This window comes from Saccoglossus kowalevskii, chromosome 5, assembly GCF_978046115.1.
Source record: "Saccoglossus kowalevskii chromosome 5, keSacKowa6.1, whole genome shotgun sequence".
Classification (NCBI taxonomy): domain Eukaryota; kingdom Metazoa; phylum Hemichordata; class Enteropneusta; family Harrimaniidae; genus Saccoglossus; species Saccoglossus kowalevskii.
The window spans coordinates 8,113,869-8,133,109 of record NC_140645.1 but is presented as its reverse complement, the minus strand read 5'-3'; the positions used below and the strand labels follow the sequence as shown (position 1 = coordinate 8,133,109).

Genomic DNA, 19,241 nt, shown 5'->3' with positions numbered 1-19,241 from the left:
TAATAATAAACAAACGAACAAAACGAAAGTACAACTCAGTCGGTCGTGTGATGGCATGATAGCCCTTCCGTTTCTTCCCTTAACAATTCACATATGATCTTAAATGTCACAAGTGAATGTCATAAACATTATTTCTGATAAAGTAATTCGAGTATAGTAATATGATCAACACAAAATATATACATTTACAGGATTGTTATCACATAATCAACATAAACACCATTTTCGGTGGCGCTTGGCTCTCACCCTGAAGTTAGGGCATTATTATGGCCCCAAGCTAACAACCTAAATTTAAATTCACGGGTGGTGCTAGGCTTACACCATGTATAGGCATTATTATGGCCTTGAATTTATTCCATTAACCAATTTCCATTCAGTTGCTATCCAGGTGGCTTTCTGACTCTGGAAGATCGACGAGGCATAATACAATCAGCTGGCTGTCACGTCTTTCTGGTGCGTATTGAGATAAGATTGGGGTAATCATAGTAGTAGTCAAGGATGTAATCTCAGTATCCGAATCAGAGTATTCAACTTCATTTAGACCTCTAACAAGATCGGAGAAGATCTGATGTAGGACAGTAGGCTTACTTGAGGAGCAAACATTAATTCTAACATCATATACTTTAGCACTGAACTGGAATTTCGTGAACACTCTAATTTGACAATGGTCATCAGACAGACCAACAACCAAGTAACGATTTCTGGCACAGGTTTTATCCCTATTGCCGTAAAGGTATACAAGATCTACAAAACATATATATATCCCCTACAGCAGATTTTGACTTGCCATGCGCTTTCGATTTCAAACTAGGACCATGACTAAATATCCGATGGAAATGTTGCTGTTGTATTATTTGTCGATCGTCTATAGGTAACTGCTACCCAGTGAACTAGTCTCTTTGTGTCCATATCTCACATGCCGATAAGCCTCCTTTCTTTATTCTGGCATTTAGATTAGCAGTCGCCATTGCTAAGGTAGTAATAGATAAGGGACCTCCCTCAGGATTTATGTTGAGGCATTCAAGGCCCAGTTCCTTGATAGCATTTTTGGCCACGGGATTTTTATTAATATTTTTAACATTCCCAATCTGTAACCGTATACTTAGTAGTTTGATTGTCGGGTCAGTTAAGTGCGGCAACCAAGCCCGAGTCTATACAGATGAAGATATCCTCATCACCCAAACATCTAACTTCAGCACAGAGAGCCAATATGACATTTTGAACATGCTTCTCGCTCTCCATCATAGCAGTTAGGGTGAAGGAGAATACTGTATCACGAAGAACAAAGACGTACTCGCGCTGTCGGCACATAATATCTGCAGCAAATGATCTGCCTATGTGGTTTGGTGGTGTTGTTGTTGACTGAGGACACAGCTGTCTTGGTACCAATTTCAGGGATAGACAATTATGGCATGAGGCAAATACTGCTTCAATGGCTCTCTCCAGATCTAAGGCGAAAAAATATCTGCTGAACAAGCGTTTCAGTTGGTGTTTGGAGAGACGATTAAGGCGAAGATGAACTGCTGTGAGCAGGCTATCAATGACACTGGAAAGGCTGTGTATCCCTCACTATAAGAAACCCATCATTGGCCATACTGACATCTCCCAGGTAACGTTTTACGTCTTTAATTTTAACTATTTTTGTTGAGGGTCTGGTGCCTTGGATGTGAATAGCTGAGTTGTAACCGGTCAAGTCTTCATCATCTGGAACCTGGTCACTGTGATGTGCAATACCGCCATTTTTTGTCAATAAATTATCTTCATAAAATGCAATAATGCCCTGATACAAATCTACATGCTTTTCATCCGGTTGTAGGCGAATTTTATCAAGATCCAAAAAATGAACTCTTGAGGACTGAAACCCATAATGCTGTCTAATTTTCTGCCAAATATCACTGAGCGAGTGACGTGATATAACTGTACAGTAATTTGCTATCTGGCCGAGCATTAATTCAAGCTGGACATTTTTCTGGGCTGCAGTTCTCCTCAAATCGGCGGGAATGAGGCTTCTATCGTCCTGTAAACCTCTAGTTGAATTGGCAGTATTTTTGTTCTTCCATTCAAATCCATCAACAAAGAATGCCGAAAAATTATTATCAAGTATGAGGATATACAATAAATTCTGTTTCTCGTTTTTAAATGAATTAGTGGTTTCATTTTTGATGAGTTGCCATTGTTTTAGAGCGCGAGCGGATGCCATCATGGTTTAAATGGTGCACAGCAATATCACAAACAAATTTGAAACTGCATGAGGGTCACAGAAACAAGAAAACTACTTAGCTCAAAAACTGTCTTTGTTCCGACAAAATTTCCATATCAATCATACAGGTGAAAGGCTTGACTTCAGTCTTCTATTTGTAGAAGTCACAAATGTCGACGTAGGCTCTTTACGATGCCACCACGGCAATTGGGACAAACCAATGCGGCATTGTGCGGACGCAGTTTAATGGCGGATAACAAGGACGTACAGAGAAGTAATAATAAACAAACGAACAGAACAACTCAGTCGGTCGTGTGATGGCGCAGTGCATATTAGGTAGTGAGCATGCAGTATACAATCCCCTGTTTACTGATAATAGTACACCTGGTTCTGGTTCCGCATTCAGGCAAATATCTAAATTTATAAATAGTATAATGCACCCACCGTCGCCTACTTCCCTTCAGCAAAAATGTAGTCTGCTATACCCCTCTGTACAAATAGTTGAAACAGTTTAGTGTTTCCTGCACTCAAATAGTGAAAACAGATTGTCAGAATGCATTCTAATTTACCATGTATACATGTTTAATTTTCCTTATTCAGGTAGTAGAAAATATGTGATGTCTCTGTCACACAATCAGCCTACGTTAACCACATAGTCTGCCTGAACATGTGCCTGTCTCTCAGTCACAAGCTATGTGCCCAGCACAGACACCGCATAGTGATACAAATAGCCCAAACGGGTGACTAAATCCAGCAAACACAACACACCTGAATAATACGTTCACTACTGTTCCTCTGTTTTCCGGCTTCATTGATGTTCTATATGCACACTACCACTGCCCCGCCATCATTATAAAATACACACACATAACAAAAATGGCACAGTGTGAATACATGTTGAATTCGTAAACTAGATACTAATATTAGGTACTATGCAACCATTTAAAAACAAAATATTTTAAAATAAATGTACCATCACAAGGTGAAAAATATAAATGATATGCATACATACTAGATAATAAAATACCTTGGTATTGTATATAAGTATCTCCAACAATCACGTTACCCGATAGCTTTTGTTGACTGCATATAGTTAATGCGAACATTACTAACATTCTCATAAACAGGGAGTTTAATGAAATCAGAGTTATTTGTGACAAAGAAACTGACATCGTCAGTGTACGCAAAAAGTTTAACCTCTCGATCACGAGAGTTATCAACCTGAACACCGCGGATACCACTCTGGGTTCGAATCTTGGGCTCGATAGCTAGCGTGTACAGTTACCCTGATAAGGAACATCCCTGACGAATACGCCTAATAAACTGGACAGTGCTGGTGAGGGCGCTATTGATGCGGACCAGACTTTCTGTGTCGGAATAGAGGAGTTTAATATAGTTACAGAACCGATTACCGAACCCAAAGGCGTGAAGTGTTTTTAATAGGTATTCATGGTGAACTCTATCGAAAGCTTTCACCTGATAGAGAGAGACAATTCATTGTGTTATGCTATTACTGTTTGCGTACGTGATCACATCACGTACCAAGTGTATGTTATCATAAATGTGTCTTCCTGGAATGGAGTAGCTTTGGTCAATATGAACTATACTACCAAGAACGAGTTTTAACCTTAGAGAAAGCACTTTGGTAAAGATTTTGTTATCCGCGCATAGTAAGCTTACATGTCTCCAATTCTTCAGTAGACCATTGTTCCCAATTTTTGACAGTACAATGATAACAGCCCGTCTACACGACAAAGGCATCTTGTTGAGAGATCAGTGGTAGAAAAAAAAACATTATTAATGCCATCCACATTAAACTTTAAAGGTAATATACATTCATATTTCAAGATGTGGAAGTTCATTGTAAGCACATCTAACTAATTAATTAACGAAGTATTTAAAGAACAAAATAAGTAGAATTCTAAAGTTTTATTGTAGTACGGGGTTTGAACTTAGTTTGCGGCTGGTAGAGTACATGAATATCATTTAAAACTCAAACGACCGTAGAGTAATCGTTCATTCAAGATGTTTAAAGCCTCATTTGTTTTTAGAAAAATCAAACACAGTGACATTGGCAGAGATTCGCTATGTTTGTAATTTGGGGGTGGAGAATGAATTCCATATAGCAAGCATATAGCTACTTGACAAGTTTTCAGGAACAGACTTTTTATTGACTAGCTCCATTGCTGGCGATAAGCTGATGAGATAACGAAGAATAAATGTAACAGTATTATGTATGTGTATGCATGCGCGCGTGCGTGGATACGCGATTGTGCAATGAAATAGGGTAAATGAGGCTATGTTTTCTATGCGTGTACTTTCGGCACGCCTGTGAATTATAGGAAATATGTCGGCTGTGAGTACGGCTATTCAAATAGTATCCTTCTGATAATCTCTAATTGAACCAGAGACCACTGGTTTGCTGTGTAATAGCTAGATATAATTTTAGGGCTGAATGCAATTCTGCATGACAGCATTTCATCTACGATATTATATTGACCCATAGTTATAAGTTGAACAAATAATAAGTACATTGTCCTTACATTATCGTACTGTCAAAGCATGTAGAGGTAAAAGTTCAATTTGAGAAGTTGCTTGTGAGAACGATATCAATTCAGAACTTTTCCATACATAAAATAACCACCAATCGTTTAAATTAAATAAAAAAATATTAGGCAGCGGTGTAGCGAGGAGGGTTGACTGATTTATGAAGTTAAGCTCAATCGAGCGTGGTTAGTACTTGCACGGGAAACTTTCGACAATTTTAAGAAAGTATTAATGGTGAAGACATGTTATGTCAGAGACGTACTTGAGTATTTAACCGCTGATAATGTTTAGAAGTACATATTCGGGGGCATCGGCTAACTTAAGTACTGACTAATGGGTCCTGTGCCCGGGGGGGGGGTACATAAAACTTGCCTAATGGAAGCGTGCTCTTGAAGTGGGTCTTGTTTTTTAGATTATAGCTATTGATTATAGATTATTGCCCTTCTAATAGAGCAAATACGGTAACAGTTTTATTTGGAATGAACAGTGATGACAGAAATGGTACATAAATATTGCTATAGATTCTGCCACTATCCAGGTATAAAAATGGTCACACTTTTGAACACTCGGGGCCACCTCCCTACCCAGCTATGTATCAACTACCCCCCCCCCCCCGGACCCGTGTCAAACAGGTTACAAATCAGGCACACGACAGAACTGCAGTGCATTCACTAGTGACGCACAACGTAGACATGAGGGTTATAAGGAACTATTACGTAGACCAGTTTATACACAGATGCAAGGGACACTTCCAAATAAATTATTGAAACATTTATTATGCTTTTAAGCACAAAACCATGCAATGAAAAATACAAGCATGCATAAAATCTAATAAATAATAAACAAACAAACATAATTAACGCCAAGCTCACTGAGACGGCATATTGGTGCGCGTGTGTGTGTTTGTACTATATTACTCAACCCGGTGTTCTTCAATATTCAATTAGGCACAATCCCAGAAGTCGTACCAACACATGAATTGGTGACGTTACAAAATACATGACGTTAAGTCGGGATCGTTTGTTCGGTTTATACAAATTGGTATACATATGACAATGAAGATCTTTAAGATATTACCAATAAGGTGGAACAAATCACGTGACAACATAATGATAATTACAGCGGTTATCAATACTAGCATGTTAAACAGAATTATCATGGGGGTCTTAATACGGGTATGGCACACAAGGGACTCGGAATTGAAAAACGCTTAATACAAACGCCGAGGGGGAGAATTAAACTAGATAAACACTAACCTTAATTAGTACAATAATTTAGAGTTTTAAATTAACGACCAACTTTGTAGCGTGGTGCCCTGTTAAAACAAACTCCGGGCACGCTAATGCCTAATGTTAACAATGTAATTCAAAGAAACAGATAAATACCAAACCACAAAAAGCAAATAAAAAATGACAAACCTCACAAAACGTCTCCATGCCAAACTACATAAATAATTATCGAATAAAATTTGCGAGCGCGGAATTTGTTAAACAATTAAAAGCAAGATAAAGAAGTCAATGTGAGTTTTGTTAGATAGTAAGTGCCACGATGATGTGCCCTGTATTACGAAAATAATTCGGGCAGCTGAATACTTTCTGTGATTCAGTACCGCTCTCTTTGGAATTATTGATTGAGGTTTCAAATTCAGCAGATAACATTTTAGGAAGCCCCACATTCTATCCTAGGATACCGGTATGTTTATTACAACATGCAAAATGTTTAAATTATTTATACTAGAGTTCTTCACAGCCAAAAAGTCGCAAATATTAGTCAGGGGTGACTTACGCAAGCGGCAAACTTCAAAGTGGAGAAAATGTTTACACACGAGAAGTAGCCAAACGTGTCTTGGCGTTACATTAAGCGCCCGGTAAGGTAAGGTTTATGCACGCGGCAAAATCAAGGTTTGTTGAAATGTGTCAAACGCCAAATAGTGTCTTCACATGTGAATGAGTGATTCCCTGATTGCATTAAATTAATGAATATTATATTTACTTCACTATTCACGAGTTGCACAAAATAAACAACTGGGCAATGGGTTTCTCTTATCATTGTGTGTCAGTCTGCTGTTTAGTGATTATAAAGGCCTGGGTTCAAATCCCATTTATGCTAAATCAATATTCAACAAATACTAGCAATAACGCAACACAACAAACTATCGATTTGTGTGACAACTCACACCCAGTAGATATGTATACTCGGCTGGCAGTTAAGTAAGAGACTACAGGTTGAAATCCAACCAAATATAAATATAACTTAAATACTAAATAGTAATTGTACGAAGACCTTCGTGGTACAGAAGACTGCCCTGAAAACTGGGAGTTCGAACAACAAATGTTTAAAGACATGGTCAATCTTTGAATGGATCGAAACAGCTACAAGTATGATTGACAAGATCTCTAAATGCATTCCTTCTTTTGCATTGACCTTCCTAATTCTTGCCCTAAAATGTATATATCGCCCGTTTACAATGTATTGACCTATAAATTACTGAATTAGCACAAAAACAATAAATTAGCATAACAAATAAAGTAGACATCAATTGTTTTCTGGAATTATGCTGCCGAGCACATATATACAGATTACCAGAAAACACATGGGAAACCAGTCACATTTAATGTCACAAAACAGTTTACATAGACACCAGCACATGCAGCACAGTATGTATACTGGTTGCAGTCCAAATCTATCAATCATCTATCTCGGTACAGAGTTGCAGTATCATCCAATTATTGGCCCCCACTAATCTATATACTCCCGTCCATGAAATCAGGTTGCGTGACAGTACGTTTCAGAGGTTTAGTGAGAATATTTGAGTGGATGTTCGTCATAACAGGTTCCATATATTCCTCATGCAATGAATACATGATATGTTTTTTCACCTATGTTCACCTCGGGATTCCCAGTTTCAAGGTATATTTGTGATTAATACAGGGACTAAATATGCCTTGATATAGCTCCCAACGACCACACATCGTAAAGTGTATCCCAGGTGTTCTAGACAACTATGATATAATTATTAACATATATAATAACTATTTAGTAAAGGATGTTATATGAAAACGCTAGTACACTTATATATGCTCATATTATTCAACCAAATCAGGACATACATATGATAACAGTAAGTGTGCTTGTTGCACTATTACACGCATATCCATATGAACATTAAGTTCAGAAAAGTGGGATAACGACATGTCCCAAACACCAAGAAAGTAAACACCCATCCCTCCAAAAATACGTCGTATCATGCGATCAAAATCATAAAAAATAAAATTGCTACTATGCAACGATTGCAATTGGCCTATATTGTCCCTTGGATGAGCAGACTTAAAAAACAACTTAGCTGTAGGACACCTTTTAAACAATCTTTCTACCGCGAATTTAGTTACCATAAGCCTGTCTATGTAGGACCTTGTAGAAAACATCGCGTAATGAAACATAAAATTCATCACCACAATAACCTGGTTATTCTTACATAACTCGGCATCAATACTGTCCATAAATTCACTCTCAAAAGTGTAGTTCCATACGTAGTGGGATTGTGGTCCTATTCGTAGAGCGTTTGGCAACATCTGACTAAGATCCGTCCACACTGAAAGAGAATATTTTCTTTTACCAAGTGCCCATTGTAATTGGCCGAGCGTGGAATCGCCACTCAACCTGAATACTAAGTTTCTGGATAAACATCTGTCTAATTGTGGCCGTGTCCACTGCTGACTTCTGCAGACCATGGACACATACGTCATATCGTCTGTCCAATAACCATCAAATAGAGGAATAGCCATGTCTGGACCACATAGAGGTAGGTTTAACTTTTCTGGAGTTGCATCTAAAAACAGTAATGTTTCAAAATTAGCATGTCTCGTTTTCAGCAGAATTTTAAACTCAATAAGAAATTAATATATTTCAATATTTTTTATTACGTTGTATATGAGCAGACATATACATATAAATCTAATGTCAATATATAACTGTGATATGAATACCACATTTTCTCAAACGACATATGCGGAACATCTCGTTCATATTCATCCAATTTAAGTTAGAAGTATATTAAAATTACTACAAACTCATACAAACCCTGTATGTTGATCGTCAATGGCGTTGCTGCGAATTGATTGTCTTCTTTACTAAAACAAAACAACAAATAAATAACATTGGCGTCATAGTCGAATCATCGTAATGAGAATGTGGCGGTCACGTGTGTCAATGTCAGCTCAATGGCAACATTAACATACGGCATTAAATATCTGCCAAAATACACCGTTTATACAGGTCTTAGTAATGACATTCAATGTGTCCACATTATATACAGATTATATATTGATCCTAGCAATGACATTAAATATGTCCCATTATATACCGAACATATATTCGTCCTAGCAATGATATTAAATATGACATTAAATGCAATGTTTATGAATATATTTGTGGAATGATGTAAATAATAATAGGTATAGTGGGCTAAGTTATGTACTTTAGACAAGCTAAACACTTATTGTCAATTTGAAATCAATATAGAACCAGAAAGGTATTTGTTTTCTGTTCACATTAAAGCCCACATGCAATCACCAGCTTGGCAACGATATTCATCACATTGTTTACGAATTGAAAAAGACAGAGGTCATCTAGAACGCGACCAACGTACGTTCTTTTCAATATGAATTATATTGAAAATGAGTTCCATGTTTTTATTAGTTCGTAACTTCAACAATCATATTAGACGTCTCTATATCCCACACTACCACTGCTCTCCACCAACTGTAAATATATTTCTTGAACTCCTCAAAACGATATACTTCTACAGCGTTTAGCTGAGTTTGTATTCAATGCTATGACACGAGGGAAGTCACCGAAATACTGTAAATAATTTAAATGTTGTATTTACTGTTTTGGGCCGATGACCATGTATCAGTTCATAAAGATCCTATATTAATTATTACCAAACTCTTCAGCGTGGTATTAAGAGTTTGTTTTCAGGGGTGGGTGATACCAAGGTGGGAAATGGATGCACATATGGGGTTAATTCCTTGAATTGCAATATAGAGGGTTCAAGCTGAAATACAATATATAGTGTTTTCATGTTTCGTCTGATATTTCTGTGGTATTCTGCTGCTGTAAGTAATGCACGATTTGTTCCGAAATTCAGTATATTGTGTGTATTCCAGGGTTATTCGTTTTTTGCTGAAAACACCCCTATTTTTTAGTGGCAGAGTCGAATAGTCTCACTCCCACTGGGAAATCTGCATTGTTGCTTGAATGTGAGCTAATTAAACACATTTTCCAGACCGGCGAAAAAGTATGCAACAGCCAATTTTAACAGCCTGTCACATGATTTTACTCTGAATGTCAACATGAAAAGATGCTAGTCCATTTTACTTAGGAGTAATTGGGAGTAGAATATGTGAGGGATAGTATCAACAGAGATGTGTATAGTGAAAAGTAATATCTATCCTTCATTTGCATCTCTGAGCATTTCTGTTTTAGTATATTGGTTTGAAAATGTTGAACTTGCATGATTTGCAATGTGTTTTTTTTTTTACTGGGACTCCCCTATTGATCGAATCCCGGGTTTGAACGAGAACGGCACACCACGTGATTCGTTTGAATACAATGCTGATGGCAAACATGCCGTGTTACTGCGGTACTCCACTGACGGGATGACTTACTAGTACTGCATGCTACAACTTCGCTTGTGATGTTGCTTGTTAGCCATGGATTACATGAATCTTGATTACCAGTCAAATGTTGCTCATTTGACGTTGGTAATCTTTATTTGGAACTGAGTAACTTCCTGGTACTTCGTACTATGATAAAAATCAGTCAACATACATCAAGTTCTCTCAATCGTAGTATTCCATGTGATGTACACCTAATATGCCAAAAATGTTGCTGAACGATTTGAACTGAATAAAAATAACAGACGAAAATTTGTTTACAAAATAAAATACTTCGGTTGCCAATGAAAACCGGTAAAAACAAGCAATATGTTCTCGGCTGTTATCATGGAAGGACATGAACGTGAAGCTAACGTCTGTTTATAACTAAAACCGGGCACCTTATACGAGGTTCGCAAAATAACATGGCAGTCATTAGAAGTCACTTTATTTTATTGTTAGGACGTATTCAGCCGTTAAATGTATTATTTCCAACCGTTTTGCGATAGTATTTTCTAGATTGGAGGCAGCATTTACATTTTATTCAAAGTTCAAAGCTGCGTTGGGATTACGTTGACAGTGGTAACAATGTCGGCGCCGGTGATCTCTTAGCAGTGCGCAACGTAGCCAAAATAAAAGGCATGATCATTTGGGCACTGCTATTACAAGACTGGTAGGAGGCAATAAATTTGGCGAAAATATTCAAAAAACAGATTGTGGCTGTTGCCATGGTAGCGGTGGGTCAGGATTGTTTTTCCAATTAGTGATGGTACGACCTGCCTGTCAAGTATGAACAAAATCAGCCAAGCCAAAAAAATCACAGAAGAGTTAAAAAGCCATTCCTGCTGAACAGTTACTCTAACTTCGGGGTCAACTTTCTCATTAATGAAAAAAAGATATCAAAAATTCAAATAGTAACTTTTTGCCCACACTCAAGCCGAGTACAATGAGCTATGTCTGAGGTGTTGTATCACAGGGAGTTGGACAAACTTATGTATTTTAATAAATTATTGAATAATAAAATGTTATATAACTTTTCTTTTACCCCCCTCCCCTTCCTGGTATCTATTTCAAGTATTTTTGTCAGGTTCAAATCGTTCACCAGCATTTTTGGCATGTTAGATGTACATCACATAGAATACTAGAATTGGGAGAACTTAATGTTTGTTGACCACCTGGAAACTGAGTTTTATCAATCTTGAAGGGCTCTCGGAAGATCCACCCGCTGCCTGGACCCGCAGTAAAATCTCCGATTAATATGGAGCCGCAACCATCAACATCGATATACCATGAGGTTTCTGCTGGCGACGTTGCGGCGTTACTCAGTTCCAAATAAAGATTACCAACGCCAAATTAGCAAAATTTAACCGGTAACCAAGACTCAGTATATCCACGACCAGCAAGCAACATCACAAACGAGGTTGTAGTGTGCAGCTCACGAGCCAGCGACGACCGATTTCAACGAAAGTCATTCCGTCAGTGGAGTACCGCAGTTGCACGGCATGTTTGCCAATGCACAGATCTGTGGAGGAACTTTTAACTTCAACATCTGTATCGTAATCGCCCAGTTTAAGTTCTGGTTCTGCCGTGGTCCCAACTAAAGGGCGACAGTCGTCGTGTCGCGTCCTGTTCGATATGGGACTCACAGCGACGTATACAACGCGTGTAAAATACATTGTTTATTTACATGAAATTCGAACACGCGCTGCGCTACGACCACCGCGCTTAAACATCCACGAGTTATGTATTCGGACAATGACTCAAATTAGACGTCTGATTATTTAACTTTCACACGTACAGCGACACGCGTTCTAGGTCGCAGCACTGTCTTGGAGCATATTAATGGGCAATTGGGTTCCCCGATCTAAATTTCTATCCCGGTTTGTTGCACGTTCTTTTTTTAATATGAAATAATCAAATATGGGACATATGTATAATAACAGAACCCTACACCCTCCCCTTGGCTTCGCTCGTGAAAGTACGGCAGCAGGATACACCGCATCACTCGTGAAAATAACTTCCATACGCAATGAAAGCCACGGGGAGGGTATCTGTCATAATACTTCATTATCACTGAAAACATTTTTCCCCTGAGTAAATTACAGTAAATATGCCATTTCCCTCATACTCTATTCAGACACAGCGCAGTGAAAATTGGATTCACATGTAATGCTTGAAAACATGTCAGCAAAAATAAATTAAGTGAAATTCTACGTGACTTCATAATAGTTGGAAATGAACACATTACACCCGACCCTACCACTCCATATACAATGTAAACTACACCCCAAAACATCCTTTCACCCACAGTTACTACCGTGTTTCACCAGTGTATTCTATTTGACGTCAGGAGAAATTGAAATAAACAAATTAATTATAATTTCAGCCTCTAGTTGACCACTACCTCGTCTTTATGTCAACTTGCAGTTATTCGTTGCCTACATCAGTGACTTCAAAATATATGTTTCAATCCCAGGAATTTCACTCGCTGTTAAATCCTGGTGTAAGCACCATATGAACTATGAACAATGCATGAGAAGCCAGCTGTGGGGTATATTCAATCCTATAGATTTCTCATTGTTTGGTAACTATTTGCTGCAAATGCAACAAAAATCAATATAAAAAATATTACCCACACAGTATTCTACAGGTTACTTGTTTTATTATGTTTTCCTTACAATATTTAGATTTGTGCGAGGGCTCAATTTCTCGATATAGAACTGTGTATTCAAAATATATAATTTTTAACTACAAGGAACGCAACAAAAACGCACAATACGAGGGCTAAACAAATATTTGGCCTTCCGTGATCCATCGCTGCCTTTGGACCCCCTATGGTACTCATTATCACTACACGGGACAAGATTTAACTCACGAAATATAGCATATACACACGAAATCAAGTAAAGTACGTACGCAAATCAAAATAGTAATACAATTGTGATTCACCAAACTGTCGTACTTATTCTTATCCAGAAAAAGACACATCCTTATATTTAATCTGATTAAGTAAGCTTACGTCGCTGTTACGAAGTCCGAAAACGGGGACTTATAATTCGGTCTCCGTGCGTGCGTGCGTGCGTGCGTCGTTCGTGCGTCCGGAGTCGTATTTCGGAATCCTTTGGGTCGTTCATTCTTTGCATGTGTCTAGCATGTTGTATTTTGGACATACCTTATCATTTTTGATTCAAATTTGGTACATAGATTATACATGTTAGGATACATGTCTTCCGACCGTCCGTGTGTCTGTCCGTACGTCAGTCCGTCCGATGTCATATTTCAAAATCCTATGGACCGATTCCGTTCATTCTTTGCATGTGCCTAGTACTTTATATGGGACATATGTACGTGCAATGGTTTAGCGCTTCGAATAAAAATGTCCGACTGGCAGCCATCTTGTTTATTGAAAATGTTGTATTTTGGACATGCTTTGTCAGTTTTCATTCAAATTTGGCACATACTTTATACATGTTAGGATACATGTCCATGACAATTTGCTTTCAAAATCGGATCAAGGATGGCCGATTGACAGCAATCTAACTATTTGGCCATACTACTATAATTCAAAGATTTATGTACCATTTTCATTTGGCACATACATCATACATGTCAGTTTGTTTCATAATCAGATCAAAGATAGCCGAATAACGGTTGTTTTTATTTTTGGCCATATTACTATATCTCTGTCACACATATATCATTTTCATTGATATTTAAGTAAATGTCAATTCAATTTGCAATTTGATCAAATATGGCCGACTGCCGGCCATCTTGTTTGTTTAAAATGTGACATGTTTTCACTTGTGATCTATGTTTTTCTTTGCTACGTCTTAAACCGGATGGGTCGTCACGCAACACGTGTTCGAATTTGATGTAAATAAACTATATGTTGTATACGCCAATTGGTACTCAAGTTTCAAGAACACGCTCGCGACAACCCCTACGTTTTTACATGACGATCACAAAGAGAATTTTCAAATTTAACGGGGACTGTGTTCATTTTCAATGTCTTGTGTAATCAATAGTCTTACTAATGCTAAAATTGTGCTTTTGAGTCAATGGCCCATAGTATGCAATAGACAATTATATACGCAATTATGAATAAGATTTTTTTGATTTCTGGTTACTTACTCTTTGAATATATAATCAGCTCCTGCCACATCTTCAGATGCTACCCTGTGTAAGTATGTAGTATAAGCAGTAACATTGACAATATCTTTGCACTGCAATGGGTCTTTGGGTTTATCACAAACCAATACCGTTTGACCAAGTGAGTTTTTATTCTCATAGGTACACATATTTTCCCACCGACGATCATGGATTAAGTAGCAAACACCCTTATATGTGTTGACTCCATCGCCAAAATCGCCGTCCCTTGGTATACGTAGCTCTTTGTGCCTCAAAACATTGTTCATATACAGTATAAACTCTCGTGAAAATGGCTTAATAACATCAATACTTGCTTGCCCAGCCCAAGCAGCATAGAAGTACACAGAATACGTACCATTCCCATAGTCGAGTACTCGCCCAGCAGTGCTTTTAACAAGTTTTTTATTTGACATGATTGCCTGAAGAAAGTCCCCACCTTTCTTTCTCGCATTACCGTATTTATCATATGCTTCTACCACTATATGTACCGTGTCTCCCTTTTTAAATATCTTGCGTTTACCATACACATACACTCTAGAAAATAAAATGTTGCTCGTGAAAGTAAGTGTAGACATTTTTATCCCAGAGTCGACTTCAAATTGACCCATATTTGACACTAAATATTAATATCGAATATAATAATAATCACCCTTGGCAAAATGCAACTAAATTGTTACACCACAACTGTGAAGATGGTTACATCGAGATTAAGTGAAACACACTTTAATAATGACTTGGATCAGGCATTACCTAAATATCTCATCGTTATTGACTTTATTTACGCAATTGCCTTAACTTTGGTAAAATTGTCACATTTACATTACGAGAATTTCTCATATTATTAAGCCAATAACTGTGTCAGTATTTGTAAATATCTGATTTGTATAAGACTGCTCGTTCTACAAAATTTGATTTTGTCTTCCCATTTTTCTGGTTTATTAAATTTTGGTAATTTGGCGTTAATGTTATGGTTCAACATAAGTGTTAGTTCTGTTGTCAAATTCCGTTTAAGAAAGATGTTCCAGACCTGGTAAGATAAGCGAGGTCTGGTAAGATTATTACATTTACCGTAACTAAACTAGAACAGAATCAAATCCTGCAATGTATGGATTGCTAACAAAATAACAGTTGTGAGGTAGTTTTTCAAGCACAACATCTTAAAACTTGATTCTGTTTTAGGAGAATTTGGATATACTTTGTCTTTCCCCGTACACGAATACCTGTGTTTTCGCATAATATAACAGTGTTTCTTATATCTTACCTGCTTTTTACTGTGGAAGTTAAACTAAAGTTTTCGTTTCCAATAACAAAAGGTGTTTTGCTTGTTCCAATTTCTCTTTTCAAATTACTGTACATCCATTCATACTCATCTACAATACCTTTCCATTCCATAGCAAATTCTGTGTATTTCTTATAAGGGAACCTGACATCATCTGTCATCTTAGAGATATGTGGATGATTTATATTGTCTTCAAAGGTATCAGCTTGGTTCATATTTACGGTATTAGTCGTACGATTTAATTGATTGGAATGTTCTTGATTGGCCATACCTCTCCTTGTCACTTGTCCCATCATTACCGCTTTTTGAAGTCCAAAAACGAAGTTATCTGTATCATATTTTAGCTGAAATAAAAAAAAAACACGTTTTGTTGTTGACCGTACTAAATGGCTTTTATAAAACTATGTAACAATTATCTATTAGCACAGGATCAAAATGACAAAATACAACCGCCGTTTTCAGTAGTCTGTTGAACTAATTTTTCTGAACAAATTTGCCACAGACCACAGATATTATCGAATTCGTTAACCAATGAAGACAACAGTTCGTAATATAAATATTATGTATGCTGTAAACACTTGTGCATGCAACTATATACGTCGCTGCCAGCGAATAACATAGTCCCCATTATGCATTCTTAGTAAACGTTATGTCATTGGGTGGTACAATGTTCAGTGCATGCACCATGGCAAAAAATCGAGTCAGAATGAATTTTGAAAACAAAATCCATGGAACTAATGAAACGAACCCCGATAAGAATAGATTAAATGCTACAAAGTAAACGCCATCCATTTTGCTATATAATTATAAAATAATTATCACTGATAGCGGGTTTTTTTCAAACCAAGATGTAAACAAATAGTCGAAACGATATTGCTTAATAAATGTATCAATGGTATATTGTTTTATTAACAAAATCTGTATATGCAAATAAATACATAACATAGAGGAAAACGTATTGCCTGCAGTTTCATTTCATATTTTCATTTCTTTAAAATAATGAAAAAATCTATTGAGGTAAAAGTGTCACTGATAAGTCATTTGGAAGAAACATTCAATGTACAAAATGGAATCCATATATTTATAATGTGATATAGAATTTAACATATATCAATGAGCACGTTGTCACCGTCTTTGTTCATGTTAATGATATAACAAGGAATGTGAAATATCACAAGCATTGTTTATGCATTTCATACGAAACACAAATTATATTTCAACTTACCAAATTAGTTAAAATTGATCCAGCCACAAATCCAATCATTAAAACAAAAGCAGTTTTCAATCCCGGTATATTTGTGAACATCATTTTAATTGATCTGTAAATAAAATATATAAAATGTGAAATATTGTCGCAAGCAGCAATGTGTGGGTGCCAAGCTCTGTGATGTTGTATCAAAATGCAGTTCACAGGTTGTAAGTTATGTTAGATTATAGGTTGCCGATTATTAAATATTTTGGGAATATAAAACTTACAAATGCATTAACAAATGTAAAACGTCAGTAAACATCGTAAGCAACGTTTAAGTGGTGAATTTAGATATGCCCATTGTTTTGAGGGACAATGCGCATAATGTCCATACATATGACCAAATAAAGGCAAGATATCACATTCCGGTGAAACATGGTAATATTCAATGCAGGCTTTATAAACTGACGTCGCAATTACATATATTACATTATGTATGTAGATTCATTGTACACATTAACCATTCACAGCATGATCAGTAAGTTAGTCTGAATTGTAAGTTCATTTGTTTTTTTACTTGTTGGTTTCTGCTATCAGATTTATTGCGTGATTTTTTTTAAATTATATATATATATGCATCGGCTATCGTTAAACCCAGTAAATTTTGGAGGAGGTGGGTCTCCATTAGTTTTGAGTATTTTCTACTATCATCAAATTGTCAAATAAAGTTAATAAATAACAATGTTAATAAGTTAATAAACGAATGTGATATTGCGACTAAAAGGATGTCAAAGTGATAACTAAGGCTATCCAAAGAATGTAAAGTGGACCTGGCCTCTTAAAACTTAACAACTCTTTCCTTCAATTTATTTACGCCACCTTTAGAAAATGAAGCTTCACACAGTACTCAATATTATGATATAATTATAGGATTCATAAACTACTTTTATATATGTTTGATGCAAAATGATTTTAATATCTTGTGCAATGATTGTTAATATATCAATAACTTTTTTATTTAGAATAATACAAATATTTTTGACATTATTTTGTTGGTAGAAAATTCAAGATTAGAAAGCTCATTTTGATATACTCTATGAGTACTACTTTAATACATAGGTTTCTCTTATTTATTTATAACTAACCGAAACAATTTATTCTGAGCATGTACAATTGTTCTTTCAGTGTTATTGTTAGGTGAGGTAAGTTATGATGAACATCGTAAAAAAAATTAGAACCTATTCAGCACTATATTATTCATCAACCTGTCATTTTTTTATTGATATCTGACATCACTCACGAAAATAGTAGAGAGCGTTAGATAAGTAGCGCCTGGTCTGCTTGCGTTTTCAAAAATCACGGTAGGGACCAAATTTCTTGTGTATTTGTTTTATTCTATCTACGGACCGTCGAACATTGGAAACACAACTTTTGTGTCATTGATAACGCCGATTCATCAATTGGTCTGCTACAGTCTATTCGTTGCTAACACTGAGAATTGTTTGTCATTACATGGGTATTATACGTTATTTTCATTGAGAAGTTTTATGAAGAATGTTATCATTTCTAGACCAAACTATTAATGCCTTTTACGAACAACTTGTTGTCAATATTATCGTATGGTGTATCATGTACTGTTTAATTATTTAGTTGCTCTGAGTCAGCTTACTAGATGTTACATGGGTTTTTATAAATGTAATATAAGTAGGGTTAGGGACTTTCGTAGTTCTATTGACAATACATATTTTTTATACTTTCTTTATTGTATCTAAAATAAGCGTTATTTATATGGCCGTTGAAAAAACAGGGAACGATCCACAGCTAGCCAAACGGCCCGCAAAATAAACCAATCTACGTCAAAACGAACAAAATAATAAGAAGTCAGCGCAAGTTAATAAAATCGGAATGAATATATTACGTATTCAAATAAATGAATAATAAAATGATAGAGACACTAATACACAATTATATTACATCAGCAAATAATACATTGGTTCGTGGATAACTTAAAGGACGGCAAAGAGAAATTGTAATATTTTCCGGAAACTACTAGTATTTGGTTTTTAGCGTAATAAATTCATTTCAATTATTCTTCCATGGAACGGGAGCCAACGCAGCCAGAAATCGTATTATCATTCTCGTATGAATAATACGTCACAACAAGCAAAGCTCTTAACATAGCACATTCTTCCATAAACTGTAATTAGTATCATGAAATCT

The 19,241-nt window shown here is 36.4% G+C and overlaps 1 protein-coding gene across 1 annotated transcript; it reads right to left on the bottom strand.

Moving 5' to 3' along the window:
- Positions 1-5,503: 5,503 nt before the first annotated feature.
- Positions 5,504-17,141, bottom strand: LOC102803087 (NXPE family member 1-like). Its single transcript, XM_085499494.1, has 5 exons — positions 17,058-17,141; positions 15,815-16,176; positions 14,536-15,087; positions 8,828-8,877; positions 5,504-8,576 (listed from the first exon to the last, which is right to left on the bottom strand). The coding sequence occupies exons 1-5, from the start codon at positions 17,139-17,141 to the stop codon at positions 7,834-7,836; spliced, it is 1,791 nt and encodes a 596-aa protein (XP_085355620.1). The 3' UTR covers positions 5,504-7,833.
- Positions 17,142-19,241: the final 2,100 nt, after the last annotated feature.

What these genes read in the sequence shown, in the direction of transcription:
- LOC102803087 (XM_085499494.1), bottom strand. Translation starts at nt 17,141, where the DNA reads ATGATGTTCACAAATATACCGGGATTGAAAACTGCTTTTGTTTTAATG. An exon ending in GATCAATTTTAACTAATTTG is followed by an intron (nt 16,177 to 17,057) that starts GTAAGTTGAAAT and finishes TTTTTATTTCAG; the next exon opens with CTAAAATATGATACAGATAA. An exon ending in GCTGATTATATATTCAAAGA is followed by an intron (nt 8,878 to 14,535) that starts GTAAGTAACCAG and finishes GTTTTGTTTTAG; the next exon opens with TAAAGAAGACAATCAATTCG.